At 39.5% G+C, this 22,724-nt stretch overlaps 1 protein-coding gene across 2 annotated transcripts in view; it reads left to right on the top strand.

The window, feature by feature from the left end:
- EXOC4 (exocyst complex component 4) overlaps positions 1–22,724 on the top strand; it is an 808,154-nt gene that overhangs the window by 55,549 nt on the left and 729,881 nt on the right. For both annotated transcript variants that reach the window (XR_007132659.1, XM_047763590.1), the window contains exons 4-5: positions 3,534–3,718; positions 17,961–18,070. Coding sequence is in view for 1 of the 2 variants with exons in the window: in XM_047763590.1 (XP_047619546.1) it covers positions 3,534–3,718; positions 17,961–18,070 (295 nt within the window). In the remaining variant the exon portion in view is untranslated. The remainder of the gene's footprint in view (positions 1–3,533; positions 3,719–17,960; positions 18,071–22,724) is intronic.

Raw genomic sequence — 22,724 nt, 5'->3', positions numbered from 1 at the left:
TACATGGAGTCATTACATTTGGAACACAGTGAAATGATTTATAAAATGATTGCTTCCCATATGATAAAAAAAACCCCATTACTGGTATTTTTATCAATAGTTAGGCACATTTCTAACTGTAGATGGACATTTAATGATTTCTCTTCCAGTAAGTGCTAAATGTTATGAAATACTTGGAAACCAAATTTTCCCTTTTCCTCCCCAGTACTACAGAATTAATCATCAGTGGTGCCTGGGTTCACTGCTCCCTCACCACATTTTCCTTAGGTTTAGGCTCATGGTACAAACTACTTAAAACCACATAAGATAAATATCAGGTTTCTAAACTGATGCTCTAGAGATGCAATAATAGCATTGACAACTCTTTTCTTCAAATTGGTTTGAGTACCACTTAGTGAGGTTAGAGTAGAGCAAGACAGTGACCTTGCTTAGCTTCCATAATTGGAGCTTTGTAAAGAGACTTTTAATTTGTGAAGGCCAGAAAATAACGTGCTTTCCTACAGAAATAAGAGGTTATTCTCTATGCTATTTGTCGTAAAAGTTTTCAAATCTTTGAAGTTCTGAGACTACCTTGATTGTATATATGGTACTTGTGCTTGGATTTTGGGTCAAAACCAATTCAGAAAGTTTGTTGTTTGAGTGGTCAATCATGATTCTATGGTGGAAGTAACCTTTATTGAAATTGTTCATTAATACATGTTGGAAACACCCTCTGAAGTTTCTTTGTCCACATAATAGTTGCTGTTAAAAACAGCGAGTGCTCGGTATGTGCCAGGCACTATGCTAATTGCGTTACCCGCATTTAAGAAAAATTTAAGTAGCCTTGAAAGTTGACACTATCCTATAGTTTTGTACTTGGAACATGAGCTGTTTGGGTTAAAAATCTTCATGCTGGAGTTCCCTTGGTGGTGCAGCGGAAATGAGTCCGACTAGGAACCACGAGGTTGAGGGTTTGATCCCTGGCTTCGCTCAATGAGTTAAGGATCTGGTGTTGCTCTGAGCTGTGGCGTAGGTCGCAGACGTGGCTCAGATCTGGCATTGCTATGGCTGTGGTGTAGGCCGGCAGCTACAGCTCTGATTAGACCCCTAGCCTGGGAACCTCCATATGCTGCGGGTGCAGCTCTAAAAAGACAAAAGACGGGAAAAAAAAAAAAGAAGTCTTCATGCAAATTCCTACAAACAAATGGAGTGTGGATGTGCAGTGGGTGGTTTTTAAGCTTAAATATCTCAGCTGGATTTAATTACCGTGAGGGATGAGGCTACATGATGGGCCAGTGGTTTACCAAATTATTTTTCATTTTCTGGGTCTTGATGTCACTGACAAATGCATCCTCTTTTCTCTGCTAGAGACCGGAGTTAAAATCCATTTTAGAGCATAAGTGTAAATGAATTTGTTGTTGTTCTCTCCTCCTTGGGGACACTTTGGTCATTTCGTGAGGCTACCTTTCTATTTGGAATTGCTCCCACCAGGCCCAGGGGCTCTCATAGCAGGGGCAGGGGCAAGTCGGCGTGAAAGTGAACTGGCAGGCTTCAGAGGGCAGAGCTGGCCCAGGGCTTGTCACTCTTGCATTCCCCCATTCCATCCTGGGTAACTTAAGGAAACTTATTTGCTATGACATTTGATTATAGCACATCACAAAACAAGTGATGGGTTTGTGGCTAAGCCATTGCATTTTCTTCCCCATCTCGGCCCAGTTTGTAGTTGGTAGCTGCAAAGCTTTCTCTGTTCACTACCCACACTCTTCTGGTTGCATTTCACTTCCCTCTGAATATACCGGGGTAGATCTGTGATCATCATTTTTGATCACTGATAAGTTTCATGGCTCTATTATTTATTGCTTTTGTATAAATGCTTTTTCATTTAGGTGCTTATTTATATCCATAAATTACATTTACCCTGAAGTAGTGTTACTAGTTATTACGTTTACCTGTGCAAATGAGAAATATTTAGATGCATAACCAAAGTGGAGAGTAATCACTGCACCTGAATTCCTTCGGGGAGCTTGGTAGGGCTCTCCTCCCTGAGTTCAGCTTGTAGTCATCACTTCTGCATTATTATTATTGTTCTTGTTGTTATCAATACTCCCACTGATACTGCAACTATTGTTATTATTAGCAGTCTTGGTATTTCTTTTTTTATCTCCCAAGGAACCGTACCTAGTGTATACTTCTCACTTCTTTTTTTCTTTAATAAATACATAAGCTCTTCACATATAGAAAGATATGAATAAAATTTTCTATATATGGATAAATGGGATTATATAATACGTACTTTCGTTCTTCTTCCCTTTGCAGTTCTCACTTTGGTTTCAAAGTGAATTATTCCAAGTTCCCTGAGTCCCTCGTCTTCTCTGTTGTAGGCATTCTCACACCGTTTTTATTCAATCAGTCCTTTTTGTTTTAAAATCTCCCAAGTTGCATTTTACTCCCTCTTCATGGTTTATCTTCTGTTCACCTTTCTACTTCTGTTTCTTCTGTCAAACTGGGTTATTCCAAGGAGAGGTGATCACTGCTGTTTTCTGCTTGTAGCATTGATGTAAAAATATATTTACCTCTGTGTGTCTGTGAATACAAGAAAGAGCAAGAGTGACTAACTATATCTAAACGCACATGTAGACATAGGCTAACCAAGCCCTGACTCATGAACATCATGAAAATTATTTAAAAATGGATATTTTGTGCTTTTATTTTATCTTAAAATGCTAACTTGGGCTAAAAGTTGATATAAATAATCTGTGGACTTCTTGGGAGAGTATGAATTATTTAATCAGAAGGTCATTTTACTTGGCCATGTGTGTGGGAACTAATAGTATGTACAGCTTTGCTGAGCTGTTTTAGATGTCTTCATGTGGTTTTTTTTTTTGGGGGGGAGGGTGGCGCATCCATGGCCTATGGAGGTTCCCAGGGCTAGGGTTTGAATCGGAGCTGTAGCCACCGACCTACACCGCAGCCACAGCATGGGATCCGAGCCGTGTCAGCAACCTACACCATGGTTCACAGCAACACCAGATCCTTAACCTGATGAGTGAGGCCAGTGATCGAACCTGCGTCCTTACGGATGCTAGTCAGATTCATTTCTGCTGAGCCACGACAGAAACTCCTTGATGACTTCATGTTGATCAAGATTGTTTTCTTCCTGAGAGTTCCCACCATGGCACAGTGGGTTAAGAATCTGATGGCAGCAGCTGAGGTTGCTGTGGAGGCACAAGTTCAATCCTCAGTCTGGGGCAGTAGGTTAAAGGATCTAGCATTGGTACAGCTATGGTATAGTTTGCAGCTTTGGCTTGTCTTCAGTCCCTGGCTTGGGAACGTTCATATGCTGCAGGTGTGGCCATTAAAATAAACAATTACTCAGCATTCTGTCTCCTTCAAGAGCAGGACTGGGCCTGTCCACGTTATACTCAACAAAGTACCATGTATGCTGATAAAAGTTTCTCATAAACTCTTTTAACAGTATCTTTGAAAGGTAGTCCTTCATATTTATAACAGTGCTAGATTTTTTAGTTGTCTTCATCATTTTTTTCTCTTTTCAGGTGTCAGCAGTCGAGTCTTTGGAGGGCCCCCTGCTCCAGGTGGAAGGCCTGAGCGACCTCAGGTTGGAGCTTCACAGCAAGAAGATGAACCTTCACTTGGTTCTCATAGATGAACTGCACCGGCACCTTTATATCAAGTCCACGAGCCGAGTTGTGCAGCAGAACAAGGAAAAGGGGAGGATGAGGTTAGTTAAAGAGGAGTTTTGTGGCGGTGTAGAATTTTAAGGAATATCTATCATTTGTTTCCCAGAATGTTGCTGGAGTTTATTTTACTTCTTTTTGCAACATACTGTCGCTGAAGATGTAAGGTGGTTTTAGGGTAGCAAATACTCCATGTTTTGAAAGGCCGACAGTCACCATTTGTTCATTCCCTCATCACGCATATCTTGTAGTCCTTTCATGTAAAGATGCATAAGAAACATTTACTTGTGGGCCTTTAATGTACTAGGTTGGAGAGACTCTGATATATCTCAGGAAGCGAAAGAAGTCCTTTACTAGGATAGGGAAGTCAGCCTAGTTAAGAAATAGAGATGTATGAACGGAAGTTAAAAGATTCTTTTTTACTCAAGGGTGTGCTCAGCTTTAGCCAGTCCTCTTTGTGGAGTAGCTCAGGTGAGGTTGAGAGAGAACACTTTTCTTTTATCCTTGTGCTTGTGGTAGGATGCTCCTGGGTGGAAATCGATTAGGTTAGAGGAGATTTGGTAGAGAATAAGATCAGTTCTTAGGAGGGTGGGACATGGGCATTGTGAACCTGTATCAGTTAACGTGTGCATGTCACATGTCCTCCCGCCATGCCTTTAAAATACAGTTTAGCACTTCATGCTGTAGGTACTTTTTCATCTGGCTGTAGATGAGAGGAACCCTGTAAGCAGTGCGTGCTGGAAATGAAGTCTGTAAAGTCCCATCCTGTTCAAGCCAAAATTGTCAGCTTCGTGTGTGATGCCTCAGTTTGGTCGTGGTCTCTGACTGAAAAAGAAAGAGAAGTTTCCATCTCTTTTCTGCAGATGGCCACCATCGTCTTCCACTGGGCACAAAAATCGAGCTGCGGGTTGTATACCTGAGATTTAGTTTGAGCACTGGATCTGAATATAATAACTGTTCCTTTTTGGAGCATCAAATGGTGGGTGGGATCAGTGCTGTGGAAATTCCTTCCGCAGATGTGGTGGAGAGTAGCAAATCTAAATAGTTATCTTCCCATGCAAGGATTAAAAAACAACAACATCGCCAACAAAAAACACTCCATTATAAGAATAAGGGAAAAATAGAGTATGCATAATGGAAAATGAACATTATCTTGAGGTCTCAAAGAAAAGCATTTATTTGAAAAAGGAAAAATGTAGGAATCTTAAGGTTGACATTTCTCAAAAGATGCGAGATGATATGATAGGTTAGATTATTGCTCAAAGTTATCACCCTTCCTTCTCCACTTGAGTGGGAGATGTATATTTCCTTTTCTTTGATTTTTGGCCTCTTGCTTTTGCTAATGGTTAGCACGTGACATGAGGGGTTTGAAATATGCTTGTGCCAGGGAGCATGCTCTGTCATGCCTCTGCATTGCCATGATGATGATGTTGGCCCCAGGAGGAGGGTCAAAGATAGGTGGAATCCAGCCAGGATCAGCTGAGCTGCCTAGTGTGGATCAGCCAGCCTCAAAAATACGTGTTTATTGTTGAAAGTGACTGAGATTTTGTGGTTGTATGCAGGAAGTGTATAACTCTAGGAAATGTTACTGGGAAGCTATGTGAATGGAAGTGGGAGAGATGCAAAAGGAGCTACCTAACATAGAATGTAAGGAAAACCAAAATAGAGTTGGTAAATTAAGTCTGTCTAAAACATTAGTAGAACTGAAGGAACACTACCAAGCTCAATTCTATGAAGCCACCATCACCCTGATACCAAAACCGAACAGATACCAAAAAAAAAAAGAGAAGAAAATTACAGGCCAAATATCACCGCAGATAGATGCAGAAATCCTCAACAAAATATTAGCAAATAGCATCCGAATACATATTAATAAGGTCATACACCATGATTCAAGTAAGATTTATTTCAGGATGCGAGAATTCTGCAATATCTGAAAATCTGTCAGCAGGATACACCACATCAATGAATGGAAAAATAAAAACCACATGATCACCTCAATAGCTGCAGAAAAAGCTTTTGACAAAATTCAACATTGATTCCTGATAAAAATCCTCCAGAGAGTGGGCATAGAGGGGAACTACCTCAATATAATAAAATTCATTTATGACAAACCCACAGCTAAATCATTCTCAGTGGTGAAAAACTTAAAGCATTTCTGCTGAATTAGGAACAAGATATCGATGTCCGCTTTCACCAGTGTTATTCAGTATATTTGTGGAAGTCCTAGCCATTGCAATCAGAGAAGAAAAAGAAAAGGAATCCAAATTGGAAAAGAAGAAATGAATTATCCCTGTTTGCAGCTGACATGATACTATACCTAGAAAATCTTAAAGGCATTACCATAAAACTGTTAGAGTACATTAGCTAATTTGGTAAAGTTGCAGGATACAAAATTAATACACAGAAACCAATTGCATTTCTATATATTAAGAATGAAAGATCAGAAAGACAAATTAGGGAAACCATCCCATTTACCATCACATCAAGAAGAATAAAATACTTAGAAATAAACCTATCTAAAGAGATCAAAGATGTGTGCTCTGAAAACTATAAGATGGTGATGAAAGAAATCAATGATGCAGATGGAAAGATACACCATGCTCTTGAATTGGAAGGATCAGTATAGTCAAAATGACAATACTACTTAAGGCAATCTGTAGACTCAGTACAGTCCCTATCAAATTGCCAATGACATTCTTTATAGAACTAGAACAAGGGAGTTCCTGTCATGGCGCAGTGGTTAACGAATCTGACTAGGAACCATGAGGTTGCAGGTTCGGTCCCTGGCCTTGCTCAGTGGGTTAATGATCTGGCAATGCCGTGAGCTGTGGTGTAGGTTACAGACATGGCTCGGATCCCGCGTTGCTGTGGCTCTGGCGTAGGCCGGTGGCTACAGCTCCGATTTGACCCCTAGCCTGGGAACCTCCATATGCCGTGGGAGCGGCCCAAGAAATAGCAAAAAAAGACAAAAAAAGAGAACTAGAACAAAATATTTTTAAATTTGTATGGAAACACAAAAGACCTCAAATAGCCAAAACAACATTGAAAAGAAAAAAATGGAACTGGATGATTCAGGCTCTTTGTCTTCAGATTATACTACAAAGCTATAGACTTCAAAACAGTATGGTACTGGCCCTAAAACACAACTACACATCAATGGAACAGGATAGAAAGCCCAGAAATAAACCCAAATACCTATTGTCAACTAATCTATGTCAAAGGAGGCAAGAACATACAGTGGAGGAAAGATAGCCTCTTCAATATGTGGAGTTGGGAAATCTGGATAGCTACATGTAAAAAAATGAAATTAAAACATTCTCTAACACCATACAGAAAAATAAACTTGAAAATGGATTAAAGACCTAAATGTAAGGTCAGATATAATAAAACTCCTAGAGGAAAACACAGGCAGAACACTCTTTGACATAAATCACAGCAACATCTTATTTGATCTACCTCTTCGAATAATGATGATAAAGACAAAAATAAACCAGTGGTACTTAATTAAACTCTAAATCTTTTGCACAGCAAAGGAAACCAATAAAAAAAGGAAAAGACAACCTACAGAATGCGAGAAAATCTTTGCAAATGATGCAACTGACAAAGGCTTAATTTCCAAAACAAACTCATATACCTCAACAACAAAACAAACAACCCAATGGAAGAATAGGCAGAAGACCTAAATAGACATTTCTCCAAAGAAGACATACAGATGGCCAGCAGGCACATGAACAAATGCTCAACATCACTAATTATTAGAGAAATGCAACTCAAAACTACAATGAGGTACCACCTCACACCGGTGAGAATGGCCATCATTAACAAGTCAACAAAGAACAAATGCTGGAGAGGATGTGGAGAGAAAAGGGAACCCTCCTTCACTGTTGGTAGGAATGTAAATTAGTATAACCGCTATGCAGAACAGTCTGGACGTACCTCAGAAAACTGAATTAGAACCACCATATGATCCAGCAATCCCAATCCGGGGCATATATCTGGTCAACACTTTCCTTGAAAAAGATAGATGCATCCCTATGTTCGTTGTAACAGTGTTTACAATATCCAGGACATGGAAACAACCCAAATGTCCATCAACAGAATAATGGATTAAGAAGGTGTAGTACGTATATACAATGAAATACCATCCATTGTCAAAAAGGACAAAATAATGTCATTTGCAGTAACATGGATGGAAGTAGAGATTCTCATACTAAGTGAAGTGAGTCAGAAAGAGAAAGACAAACTCCATATGATAGCACTTATATGTGGAATCTAAAATATGGCACACGTGATCTATCTACAAAACAAACAGATCATGGCCATGGAGGTCAGACTTGTGTTTGCCAGGATGGAGGCGGGAGAGAGAGGGACCATCAGGGAGTTTGGAGTTGGTAGATGCACAGCTATTGAATTTAGAACAGATGGATGATGAGGTCTTGCTGTTGAGCACAGGAAACTATGTATGGAATATGATGGAAAAAGGAAAAAGGAAAAAGAATGGGTGTATGGGTGTCTGGGTCACTTTGCTGTATAGCAGAAATTGAAGGAACATTGTAAATCAACTATCCTTTAATAAAACAATTTAAAAAAACTGAAAAAAAAAGTTAAAACTGAATCAGTGTTATGGAGGGAAAGCTTTCCTCATTATGCAGAATAAATAATAGTAAATAAATAATACAAATAATAACTGTGGAAGATGGAGAATAGTGATCAAATGATTTTAGGTATTCTACAGACTGACACTAAAATGATACTTTTATGGGCTGAATTTTAAAACCCCCAGTATCTCAGACTGTGACTAAATTTGAAGATAGGTTTTTTTCCAAGAGGTAACTAAGTTAAGATGGGGTCATTGGCTTGGGCCCTAATTCAGTATGACTGGTATCCATATAAGAAGAAATTTGGATACATGTGTCTGCAGAGTGAAGAACATACAAAGATATGGTGGTAAACAGCCATCTATAAACTCATGAGAATGGCCTCAGAAGAAAGTAACTGCCAAAATTGGTCTTGTACTTCTAGCCTCCAAAATTTTGAGAAAACAAATGTCTGTTGTTTAAGCTACCCAGTCTGTGCAACCCTAGCAAACTAATGCAGAGGAACAGCAGCAGTAATTAGAGGGTAAAGAAATAAACTTACCGAAACAGTAAAAAATAAATAAAGACTTAGATCTGCAACTCAAGAGGAGTCAAGGTAAAATTAATGAAAAACTAACTCTGAGATATGATCAAGAAATTTTTTTATGATTTTTAAAAAACATAATGTAAGCCCCAAGAAGAAAAATTGTGACCTGCCCTGACAGATAGTTATTTGCCCACCCAATATCTACTCTCTAATTCATTTTAAAGGACAACCCTTAGCTTGTTCCAGGTGGCCATATGCCCAGCAAAAAGGCTGTATTTTCCAGCCTCCTGGATAGCTAAAGGTGATGGGTGAGACTTCTGCTTGCAAGCTGTTGAAACAGGGCTCATAGGAATATTCCTTAAAGGCGCCAACTAAACTGGTGTGCTCACCCTTTGACTTTTCACTGCCTTCTTTTACTTCTCGTCCAGGGTATGGATTGGTGCCATTGCGTCATCTTGGACAGTAGATGACCTTGAACATGGAAGCCAAATTTGAAATTCTATTTTTTTTTTTGCTTTTTAGGGCCACACTTGCAGTATATGGAAGTTCCCAGGTTAGGGGTTGAATTGGACCTGCAGCTGCCGGCCTACACCACAGCCACAGCAACACAGGATCTGAGCCACGTCTGTAACCTACACCAGAGCTTGGGGCTGTGCCGCATCCCTGACCCACTGAGTGAGGCCAGGGATTGAACCCGCATCCTCATGGGTACTGACTGTATTTGTTTCCACTGCAGCACAATGGTAACTCTGGAAATCTTAAATTCTTTAATGACATGGGGCCTTTGTTAGCCTTAATGTGTTTTGTATCTTTTAAAGGAAAAGAAGGAAAACCTTTTGTTGTACTTAGGCCACTGCTATTTGGGCCTTGTATTTTATGCAATTAAACATGGTCCTGATAAACAGAAAAGAGGAAAAACAATGTTCACTAGGATCTGCTAAACACAAAATGACAGAAGACAGAGGAGCAACGTCGACAAACTTTTGAATGGGGTGGAACTGGGACCAAAGATTTCTGTACCCAGCCAAGTGGACACTGATACACAGCACAGAGACATCTCTCAGCACAGAGATACACAGTAATAAAAAACCAAAATCTAGTGTTCTTTTTCTGAGAAATTCTGAAAGATGGACTGTAAGCTATAAACCAAAATCAGCAGCTTGAGAACAATAAAGTTGTAGATAGTTTGAAACTGCTTCCAGGACTACACAGCATTAGTATGTAGGTTTGCATTTAAATAAGTGACAGATATTTTTGTGAGATGGAAAATATGAGCTGAAATCTATTTTTGATAAAGAAGGTCTATGTGGCTGGAGAATATTCTCTAATAAACAGGATTTACATCCCCACATTAACTTGGTAGAGACTGGGAAATTTGGATAGGCAGGAGATTGAAAGGAACACTGAATCCTCAAAAGGAGTCAGAAGTTGTTTTGGATTTTAACAAATAGAGAAAATATATGTAAAGGATTTAATTTTGTCTTCATTAACTTAGATATGCATATTTAAAGATTTTATAGGAAAAGTCACTAGAGACAACAGAAGGAGATGATATTCTTTATCACAAAGTATGATGATTTAGCCTGAATTCTTTTTTTGTCTTTTTGTCTTTTTTTTAGGGCCTCACCCGCGACATATGGAGGTTTCCAGGCTAGGGGTCAAATTGGAGCTGTAGTCACCGGCCTACGCCAGAGCCATGGCAACGCAGGATCTGAGCCGCATCTGCAATCTACACCACAGCTCAGGGCAATGCCGGATCCTTAACCCACTGAGCAAGGTCAGGGATGGAGCCCGCAACCTCATGGTTCCTAGTCGGATTCCTTTCTGTTGTGCCATAAGGGGAATTCTTAGCCTGCATTCTTGATTGCAAATAACAGAAATCAGTCCTGGTAATAAAACAGGGAAAGACATTTAGTGAAAAGTTATTAGATAGGTCACAGTTTCTAAGGGAAGGAAGTTGTATAATTAGTCTGTAAAACCTTGGAGGGATCAGGGTAAATGCAGCAGCTGAGTGTACGTTAAGACAAGCCTTAGAAGGGGTCTGGTTGGCTTGCTGCATCATGGCCTACAGTTGCTGGATTCTTAACTCTCATGTAAATGACCTCTAAATGTCACGGCATCTCTCCTTACTTCATCAAGTTTCAAAGTCCTGGCTTGAAGCATCTAGTTGTTTGAGCCTGAGACTTGTCTGGCCTCTTTCAACTTGTGTAGTAGGAAGAGTGGCCCTCTTGGTTTTTGGCTTTGACCCAGACCAAATACAAAGACTCTTGCAGTTGCTGGTATCCAAAAATAAATACCCAACAACAGACTATTGCAGGAGAAAACAAAGGAAATTATATGAGGGCACACACATAAAGAAGGACAGATACTTCTGAAGTACAAATAGACAACTAGTAGGAGTTCTCATTGTGGCTCAGTGGGTTAAGAACGGGACATAGTGTCTGTGAGGATGTGGGTTCCATCCCTCACCTTGCTCACCAGGTCATGGATCTGGTGTTTCTGCAAGCTGTGACACAGGGGGCAGATGCGGCTCTGATCCGATGTTGCTGTAGCTGTGGTGTAGGTCACAGCTGCAGCTCTGATTCACCTGCTGGCCTAGGAACTTCCATATGCTGCAAATGCAGCTGTCAGGAAAAAAAAAAAAAAAGAAATGGACAGCTAGTAGAATTGATCATAGAAAGATACATGTCTACATGAAAAATATAAAAATGTTTTTTGGAGGGTATGAAACAAGACCACAATAAATAGGGAAACTTTCCATGTTCTTAACTCGTAAAGATATAAATCCCAGGTAAAAACTCAGTTGAGTTTTTTGAAACTGTCAAATCTGTAGTTCACATTGGAAGAATAAACATGTAAGAATTGTTTAAAAAAAAATTGAGAAGATAGATTATAAGGGAGGCTTTTCTCATCTAATAAGAAATCATGTTGTAAAGCTACTTCAACCAAAATGGTACAGATAGGCAAACAGACAATCAGACTGTTGGAAGAAAACAGAACTTGGAAATAGACCACAGCGTATATGAGATTTTAATCTTTTTAAATGATAGTTGTCAGTGAAGGGAATGAAGGCTATTTAGTTACTGGTATTGAGACAGTCAGCTATTTGAAGAAAAGAAATTTAGATGCCTACCTGTTGTTAGAAAAAATTTAACTTGTAAAAGTCAAGTGAAACTTTCTATTAGCATTAGGAAAAGAGGAGAATATGTGTGTTGGAGGATTTTTGGCCCACACCCTACAGAAATAGTCCTTTTTCATAAAAGTAGATGTAACAGGATGTCGATTGAACACTGTGGGTAAGAACAACAAAGATACACAAGTTAAATGTTCACGTGGACTAGCTTTAAGTGAATTGTGGTGCATCTGTGCTGTGTAATGCTGGACATTAAAATGAGTGAGAGATCCCTTTATGCTGATAGGAAGAGATTTCTTAGGTGAATCTTGGGTTCAAAAAAGTCAGTTGAAAAACAGTATGTACCTTATGAATCTATTTGTGTAAGAACTGAAAGGATAGGTATTTGAGTAGTTATCTTTTGTATGTACGTGTAAATGTTAATATGTGTATAGAAGCTTCCTAGAATAATGCTGAAAAACACCAATAAAAGGAGTGACCTATGGGAAATGGAAATGGAGGGTGGGGAATAATAAAAAGGACATATTTCGTACCCTCTGCACTTGGAATGTATTCACCAGGAGCATGTATTAAATAATAATACTTGAGTAATAGTAGTACTATTTTTGTTGATACTTTTGAAGATAATTTTTAAAGAAGTGGCAAAATGTTGACTGTTAAAAGGAATAACTAGAGTCTTAAGATTTTATATGGGATGATCCTGAGTGTTGAAGAAGCGTGAGTATGTGTGTGTGTGTGTGTGTGGAGAGACCCCTTTCTGGTAACTATTTTGAAGGTATTATACCATAATTATATTAGTAGATGATTTCGTTTTCTTCATATTTTCAAAAAAGAACATTTGATATGTTTATAAGCAGATAAGATGAATATGAAGTTACTTTAGAAAGAGTTGATCCAGTGTTCCCTTATGGTGCAGTGGATTAAGGTTCTGGCATTGTCTCTGCGGTGGTTTGGGCCACTGCTGTGGTGTGGGTACAACTGCTGGCATAGGTGCTTCAAAAAAAATAAAAAAAACCCCAAACAACCAGTTAATCCTTTCACTTAACTGCAAGCATCCTGGGTTAACACTTGATTTGACCTTGCTTCCCTGGATATTCTGGCTCACGGAGGAGAAAACTTGAGACCTGTAGATTTTGGTGACCATATTTGTCTCTGAGTGTGTAAAGGGTGCCCATCCCTGACTCCCTTGTATTATTGGCTCCCTAGCTATTTCGTCTTGAAGATACTTTTCTTTTGACCTATGTCTGTTTGCTTTTTGTTACCTTTGAGTTCTTTGTTTTTCCTCTGTGCTTAGATTTTAGCTTCACTTTATTTTGTATTGTGTGTCTTCACTCTTGGTTTATTATTGGAGCCCATGCCTGTGTTTTGGCTTTTAGACCCTCTGAATGGCCCATTTTTCTTTCTGTGTGGTCAGGCAGATCTTAGAACCATAGAGGATTACTATGCCAGACCTTCCTGATTCATTATTCCAGGAAATTTTCTAAGGTCATATTGTCTTTGATAGAAACTTCTCAGCTGAATTTGATTTAACAAACTTTTACAAATTCTTTCTCTGACAAGTACTGTGCCAGTTGTTGGGGTTACAGAGGTGACTATGTGAGTCACTAGATTTACAGCTTAAAGTTCAGCTCACCTCTGTCAAGTTTTAGCCTGACGATAAAATCAACCAGATGAACTGCTGCTGTGAATTTTAGACATAGTTGGGCATGTTTATTACTCAGTGAAGGAACAGAAACAAGTTCTAATTGCAAAGCCAATGTTTAGTAAGCCGTTAGCACTTCTAACTCTTCTTAAAAGGATAAACCTCATGGTTGGAAATACTAAAATCACAGACATTCAGACGTAGATCCTTACTAGTTGGATGGGTGGTTAATGGCCAGAAAATCCTTGGGGTTATGGTAGTAGGGGTTGTTTTCTTTTTGGTGTGGTTTAATTTGCTTTGTAGTTTTCCTGTCTGCCACCCTGTGGTTGTTAAGTAGCAAACAACTTAATCACAATATATGGTTATCAGTTTGGGGGGTATCTTACACAGGGAAGGATTTTAGTGCCTTGGTTGTCTTTTTCAACTCGGCTATGACTGATTCTGAATAGATTTTTGTAAGCATGGGTATTTAAAAACAAAAATTTCTATCAATATTTCTTTCAAAATAAAACAGTCCAGAGGATTCATAGTAAAAACTTGAGAACAATCCTTTTTTAAATTAAGGTAACTGGTTTATAACATTATATAAGTTTGACGTGTGCAACATATATATCCACTTGTGTATACACGGTAGTGTGCTCACCACCAAAAATGTAGTTTTCATCTGTCACCTATCATTTGACCCACTTTACTTGTTTACCTCCCCACTCATCTCTCTCCCCCCCTCGTAATCACTACTCTGTTCTCTTTATCTGTGTTACTTGTTTTGTTCTGGTTTGTTCGTTTATCTTGTTTGTGTTTGGTTTTCATATTCCATATATGAGTGAAATCATAGATATTTGTCTTTTTTTAAAATTTTACTTACTTCACTTATCCTAATGTCATCAAGGTCCACCCATGTTGTTACAGATGAGGAAGATTTCATCATTTTTATGGCTGAGTAGTAGTCTATGTTACACGCAAACCCCACATACATGCACATATACCACATCTTTATCTGTTTATCTGTTGATGGTCACTGAGGTTGTTTGCATAGCTTGGCTATAGTAAACGATGCTGCTGTGAAAATAGGGTTCATGTGTCTTCTTGAATGAGTGTTTTGTATTCTTTGAATAAATACACAGAAATGGAATAGCTGGATCATAAGGTAATTCTATTTAAAATTTTTGAGGAATCTGTATATGGTTTTCTGTAGTGGCTGCACCAATTTACATTCCTGCAAATGAGGGTTCACCTTTTCCCACATTTTCTCCAACATCTGTTATTTCTTTCCTTTTAAGAACAATCTACTTTTGATTTTATTTTTTGTTTCCGATAATACTTCCTCTGAGAGATTATAAACCCTTTGAGGGTGTTGATACCTCTCAACTTTATTTCTGATGTGTAGTGAGGTCTTTTCTCTCATTTGAAATGGAAACTGAGGTACGTACTGGTTGAATGCACTGTTCTCTAAGAGCATCTGCCTTCAAGTTTCATGTCTGTAGAAGCTAAATGAGTGGGTGTTTCTCCTTTTGCTTGAACTCTTAAGTCCTTCCATAAAAGAAAAAGAGAAAAACCAAAAGTCGTTTCCAGAGTTACTTGCCTTTGGGTTAGTGTTCACAAAGGAGAAAATTGAAGCCCAAGGGAAAATTTTTAGAAAGGGGTGAATCTATGAAAATGGTTTTGTAGCAAATTGACTTTCAAAGAGTTTATTGATGGAGTTTGAGGGCCCTTCTGGCTCTGACCATAAAGTCAGCAGGTTATGTTTTTCAAAGTTCAAATGGCAAGCCATTTATCACCCTATATTTAACTGAAATACGTTTTAGGTTAAAACTGAGAAAATAATTGCAGGTTTTAATCCAAAGTGAATCGTGTGCACATGTGTTTATAGAAGTGTGTTATACTCATATATACACACAGCAGTGTGCATTACTGGACTGCCTCATTTATAGCCTTAGTGGGTGGTATTCTAGCCATGTTTCTGAATTTCCTGCTAATTGGTACCTTCCTTTATCAGTGTTTTAAAAATAGCTCTTCCTCTTTTTTATGGGAATATTTATAACATTGATCAAACCATTTTTCCTCTAAGTTAAAATTGTAATCAACTGGCGTTCCCGTCATGGCGCAGTGGTTAACGAATCCGACTGGGAACCATGAGGTTGCGGGTTCGGTCCCTGCCCTTGCTCAGTGGGTTAACGATCCGGCGTTGCCGTGAGCTGTGGTGTAGGTTGTAGACGTGGCTCAGATCCCGCGTTGCTGTGGCTCTGGCTTAGGCCAGTGGCTACAGCTCCGATTCAACCCCTAGCCTGGGAACCTCCATATGCCGCAGGAGCAGCCCAAAGAAATAGCAAAAAGACAAAAAAAAAAAAAAAAGAAAGAAATTGTAATCAACTTAGTAACAGTACCGTAAACATCTGTGATGATCCTTGTCTTTTTGAGCATGTATATCCGGGCCTAGGGAGTTTTCCAACTGTGAGTAAAATGAAGGTAAAAGAGGAAGATGTAACGGAAGCAAAAAATGAGAAAACAGCAGTAGTTGGTATATAAAAGATGAATGGATAAACCTGTGATCTAATTTATGATTAGACTATTGTAGCAAATCAGTGGATTGTTTTTTTCTTCCTTTTTCAGCCGCCCCATGGCACATGGGGTTCCTGGGTCAGGGATCAGATCCCAGCTGCAGTTGCGACCTAACCCACTGTGCCGTGCTGGGGATCGAACCTGTATCCCAGTGCTCCCAAGAAAGCTCTGATCCCATTGTGCCCCAGTGGGAACTCCCCAAATCAGTGGATTTGAAGGCTCTTTTGGATTTTCTTAAGATAGTGTAGGCAAATAGGACCTTACAGCTTTCTATTGGAGGAAGAGAGTTACTGGAACTAACTGTGTTAGTTCAATTCCTGGTAAATGCTATTTCTGTTACTTTTATACTTCACATTAGTCTGTAAGTGATTCCAGCACTTGGAAATGCGCTAAGTTTGGTGTAGCTCATATCTTAGTCATACTTGGATCCTCGGTGCTGAGTGAAGTGCCAAGCACATAACAGATGCTGAGACTTGTTGGTGTAATGACTCTTCCTTCCCTTTAATAAGTGAAAAGAAAGAAGTTAATGACTCTCCTAGTTATCCCCAGGGCCTAGGACAATGGCTCACACATTGTTAACACCTGATGAGAATAATACCTTAAAGGATCATTTCACCCCTTAGTGGACAGTGGGCTTTTCGAAGTTTTCTGAAAGAACATGGGTATTTTTTTTTATGAGCTTGATAGTAAACACATACCTAGCACTTCTGTTTCAGAGGGTGTGGTAGGAGGGAGATGGGGACATAGCTATGTATTTCACTATGGAGGTTGATGTTCAAACCTCGACCACACATTTTTTTTTTTTTAAATCCCATTTGGAGGAAGCTTTCTGGAAGGTGTCGTCTTGTTCCTGCTCTCTTCCTGTCTGCTCTCCCTTTATAGCCCACTATGAGAATCACTTCCGTGGGCAGCCACTGTTACTGGTGATCTGATTGAGGCTGAGAAGAGGTGAGAACTGTGGCTTTGACCTGTCTACCCTTGAAACCTGAGTTAGAGAAGCTTTTCTGTTGACGATGCAGTGTGATTGAGATGATTCTGTTTCTTCAGAGTAGGGCCCAGGTGTTATTTGCCTTGGCATTGCTTGCATTCTTGCACTTAACAGATGCCTGTAAATGGGAATTAACTTGAAAATTTGTTTTTTATAGTCTTTGTGTCATTTAAAATTAATGTGTTTATTTTGGAGACTCTGAAGTTAATTATTAAGATGAGTTGCCAAGCCTTTTTGGAAAAGGTGAAATGGGTAATCAAATACTGAATTAACTTGGTTGAGATTCCTTAAATCATCTTTTATAGGCGCGATTCTCGACTCGTTGAAATTTATGAACCTTTTTAAAGGAAACGGAATGCAACAAACTCCCAGAATATGTCAAAAAAAAAAAGAAAACTCCAACTTGAAAAACACACGTTAAACTAGGCTTACCTACTTAAACATTCATTCAGTTAACATGATCAGATGTTACTTGATGTTTCTTTGCTGATAAATGAATTTTAACTTAGAAACAAAGGAGGTTCTGAAATTGTGTGGCATAATTTGGTTATAAGGTGGTCATCCAGATGATCAGAGTGTATCTGACCTAATTTAACCTGGTATAGAAATAAAAAAGACAAAATAAAAATGTAAATACTCAGAATCCTCGACATGCGATCTTGATTCTCCTGTCTGTGACAATTACTACTCGACTTGAAATATACTTGGGAGATACTTGAGGTCACAGTATGAAGAGGACGTGCGTCAAAGAGGAAGCAGAAAGGGAGGGGCGTGTAGTGGGACTTGAGCAGAGTTTGGAGAGAGTGGTGAATAATTCCTGCTGCTTTCTCCTTTCAGCTCCCTTGTGAAAGATGCTTCTCCTGTTCCTCTACTTGATGTTACAAATCTTCCTACTCCTCGAAAATTCCTCGACACCTCTCAGTATTCTACTCCGGGGAGCTCAAGTGGTAAGTATTTGATGAATTCTTCAGCCATTCAACTTCCTTGAGCAGGCAGCGGTTCCTACGCACAGACCTGGGAAGCCCGTGGGGCCAGGGCTGGGAGGTCCTAAGGTGGTGCCTTGGAGCTTGTAGTGAGCCCTTGGCCACCCTCAGAAGGAATAAGATATAAGATGATTGGTTGGGCCTGTTGCATTATCGGTTTTAAAAGCTGGTGGCTGAAGCTGGCCTCTCTGCTGACGTCAGCAGTGTTTTATTTGACCAGCACTGCTTGTTTTTCTGAAGTTGAATTTGAATGCTTTTTGATGAATCACATTTTTTTTTTTTCTGTAACTTCTCTTGCTCCTACTAGCTTTTACCCAACTGCTGCACATTCTGTATCCCTAGTCTGGTCCATAAGAGCTTTCGAGTGCATGCCCCGTCCGATTCCGCGTATCTTCCAGCAACCTCTCCATGTCTGCCTGTGCCTGTGTACATGCATGTGCACAGACACAAAGCTACCTGAGGACATAGCCGGAAACTAATCTTGTTGCTTCTTGGGCAACCTGACATTGTGTGGAATAAGACAAAGGAAAACCATGTTTGCCCATATTTAAGGTTGGTGGGGGAGGGGTGGTGAACTTTGACAACATATGCGGAGATATAGGGGAATTCGTCCTGAGCGCGTAGACCTGCCCCATCAGTTCAGCTGGGCTTGGAGAGCTAGGCAGCTGAACACACCTGTTCTGCTGTTGCAGCTTTGAGCTGGGGAGTGTTTTTGTAGGCTGTCCCACAGTTATCTTTGTGTGACAGCCAAACTGCTCAATGCCTTATAAAGAAATAGTAATGTTGATTATCATTGGCTTTTCAGATAAAAATTAGTTCTTGTAGTTCTTACTAGTTCTGTAATCCTATAGGGCTTAAAATGGTGCAAAGGATTCAATCAGTAAGTTTTGTGCAACTAACAAAGTGTTTCTTTTGAGGGCCTAACAATATATTGTTGCTGGGGTGTATTTAATTACCTTATAAAATGTAATTTAAATTTTAGGGTTATTTAGGCTTGAAGTCTTGAAGTTAATTGCTTTTACTATAGGAAAAGTATAGGAATTGATTTATAATAGATTTTTCTATTAGTCTTAGTTACTGATTTTTTTTTTAATCCAAACATTTTTATTATGACACTACAAAGCTTTGTACTCAAGTTTTTTCTTGGAGTTAAAAGATTTTGTTTTTCCTCTCCCTTTCTGATGTAGTATTTGAGTTTTGACACTGCTTAGAGCTGTTGTAGAGTGTGGAGTTATGAAATAGAAAATGTATACTTTTAATTTGCATTTTACCTCTGCTTTTTGTGGAAATTACCAATCGTTAGATCTTTGTCTTGTTATCATGTGAATCATTGCTTAGCCTAGCTATACCAATTAACGTAAATGTTGCTGAGTCAATGGCCAAGTGAAATAAAAATTTTAATTGTGGAGAGATGATGGGCCAGGCATTTTGAGTACTGAATGAATACCAAATAAGCTGGGGGAAAAAAAAAAAACAGTTATGGCAAATTTCAGTAGAAACTAATTTTGCAACATCTATTATTTTAATAAGACAGCTCTTACTCTTGGCACACTTTTTCTGTCAGGCCCTGTAGTTAGCCTTTATCATTGAATGGAGTTCACAGTGACACTTTGACTCCAGCCATCTGTTCCTTCGTCACTGCGAATGGCTTGAAGAATTGCCTGGTAGTTTAGCGGTGCTTGAGACCATTGTGAAGGTGGCTTGTAGACTTGTGAACAAAACCTTTCTTTTTAGAAGGGCTCATTTCTTCACTCTATGGAAGACTGTTGATCCCTGGACTTCTTTGTGGGTGACTGAAAAAGAAGGTAGTTAAATTATTGTCAGTTGTAAGTCAATAATAGTTAAGACGTAAGAGTGAAGTAGTTAGGATGTGTTTAGTGCTTTCTTGTGAAACAATAGAAATGAGTGCTTTACATGAATTAATTCGTCTAGTTCTTCAGCAGTATCATGAGAGAGACGCTGTTAGCTGAATTTTACAGTTGAGGAAACTAAGCCCGAAGGTGGTTAAGCATTGGTTTAGGTTGACACAGCTGACAAATAGTAGAATTGTGATTTCAGCTCAGGAGCTGGGTTCCAGCGTATGCTCAGTTTGTTTTCCTGCAAATAAACTAGATATTAGTTTTCTTTTGCTGCCACAAGAAATTAGCACGACATAAATCATCATTGTCATCTTAGAGTTTTGTGGGTTAGAAGTCCAATATAGGTCTCATTGGGCTAAAGTGAAGGTTGTGGGCAGGGCTATTTCTGTTCCTACCAGAAGTTCTATAGGTGAGTGATTTATTCCCTTTTCCTGTTCTTTTTTTCTGTTTTTTTTTGGTCTTTTGCCTTTTCTAGGGCTGCTCCCTCGGCATATGGAGGTTCCCAGGCTAGGGGTCCATTTGGAGCTGCAGCCACTGGCCTACGCCAGAGCCACAGCAACAAGGGATCCCAGCCGCGTCTGCGACCTACACCACAGCTCACGGCAATGCCAGATCCTTAACCCACTGAGCAAGGCCAGGGATTGAACCTGCAACCTCATGGTTCCTGGTCGGATTTGCTGACCACTGCGCCACGACGGGAACTCCCCCTTTTCTTGTTCTTAAAGGCCATTGCTTTCCTTGACTTGTGGCCCCCTTCCTCCGTCTTCAAAACCAGGGACTCTGGGTCACACCCTTTTCACCTCACACGTCTTTGACCTACTCTTCTGCTTCTTCCTCCCTCTCTTAAGCATCCGTGTGCATCAGTTGGTTCTCAGCTGGTCAATCTAGGCTGCTTTTACTCTCTCAAGGTCCTTAACATTAATCGCATCTGCACAGTCTCCTTTGCCTGGTAAGGTGACATAGTCACAGATTCTGGGGATTAGGACATGGGGATCTTTCAGGGACCATTATTCTGCTTGTCACACTCTGCATTGCCTTTTTTTTTTTTCTTAGATTATTTTTAGGATCCAACGTATAAACATTAGACTTTCTTGAAATGGAGTGAAGTCTTTGCAGTTGTAGTCTTGAGGACTGTATTAATCTGGGTCACGTCACTAAAGGGGTGTGTAAGATGTAAATTATGAGGAAGATGTAAATTATGTAAAGAACTGCATAAAATGTTACTAAATACACATAACAGTGTGGGGCTGATGAAATACACTACAACAAAGGACAGAAAGCTTATCTTACTCTAATAATGAATAGTCTATTTGTGAAGTACTCAGCAAGTCAGCCTAGAGAGTAATAGTCATTTTGAGTGGGGAATTTAACAGAGGCTCTTAAAGCTCCTCTCTCATCTTGTGAAACAGTAGGATGGAGGGTATAATCCATTAGAACTGACATTTTTATAGAGGAAGTTCCAATAGGGAATCCCTGGGTAGAATAGATCTCCCAGTGTAGTGCCATAAATTAAGGATGGAGGTGATTCCTGAGAACTTGCAGATTATTACTAATTAAATGAGAATTTAGATGGCTTGTGAGTGAGTCGTTTTTCAGATGTCATTTCGAGGTGGAGTTGGGAGTGACTTTCCTGTGAGAGGGTCGCTATCAAAGTTGACATGTTACAGTTTGCAAGACTGGTTACATCATTCAGCTTATGCAGCAGTCCTGTGAGGTGGTTGGGGAAGGTACTGGTGTCATTATCACTATGAGTATTATATTCATATTGGTCATATTTTAGTGCATCATCAGATATTTAAGTTATCATAAACATAGTGTAGAATTATATATGTGTACATATCATCTAATCAAAAAATAAAACTAAATACAAAGTGCAAAATCAAGGCACAGACTGGCAGAAGCAAGCAATTCATGAAGAGGGAAAAGATTAGCATGCACTTAACTTTGCTGCATAAAAGCAGTGGCATAATAAAGAACTAGGCAAAAATTGGTAATTCACTGAAGAGTCCATTTACATGGAAAGATTAGCATTTATCTGAGAAGTATCCAGAATATATGAAGAACCCCTATAAATCAATAAAACAAAAATAGGCGAAAATATGAACACACAATTTGCATAAGAGGGTATCCTATGCTAGTAAATATGTGAAAAGCTGCTTACACCCGCTAGTTAATTGTTATTTATTTATTTAATTTTTGTCTTTTGTCTTTGTTGTTGTTGTTGTTGTTGTTGTTGCTTGCTATTTCTTGGGCCGCTCCCGCGGCATATGGAGGTTCCCAGGCTAGGGGTTGAATCGGAGCTGTAGCCACCGGCCTACGCCAGAGCCACAGCAACGTGGGATCCGAGCCGCGTCTGCAACCTACACCACAGCTCACGGCAACGCCGGATCCCTAACCCACTGAGCAAGGGCAGGGACGGAATCCGCAACCTCATGGTTCCTAGTTAACCACTGGGCCACGACGGGAACTCCTTAATTGTTATTTTTAAGACTCATTTTATAAGTATGGAAACTGGATCCAGGGAGGTTGAGTGATTTGTCCAGGTTCAACCAAAAACGGTAGTTGTTAGAGGCTGGCCTCATGCTGTCCTCACTTTAAATTTGTAAAGGATGTGTTTTGCAAGCCTTTTTTCTATTACTCTCATTAGTCACAGTATTTTGTAATGTACAGGGAAACTGGTGTTTAATTTAGATGTAGTACTTCAGCTATAACTTAGGTAGAAAGATGGGAGAAGTGTGGAGAAAAGCCAATAATTGTAG

This window comes from Phacochoerus africanus, chromosome 16, assembly GCF_016906955.1.
Source record: "Phacochoerus africanus isolate WHEZ1 chromosome 16, ROS_Pafr_v1, whole genome shotgun sequence".
Classification (NCBI taxonomy): domain Eukaryota; kingdom Metazoa; phylum Chordata; class Mammalia; order Artiodactyla; family Suidae; genus Phacochoerus; species Phacochoerus africanus.
This window is presented reverse-complemented; position numbering and strand designations above follow the sequence as displayed.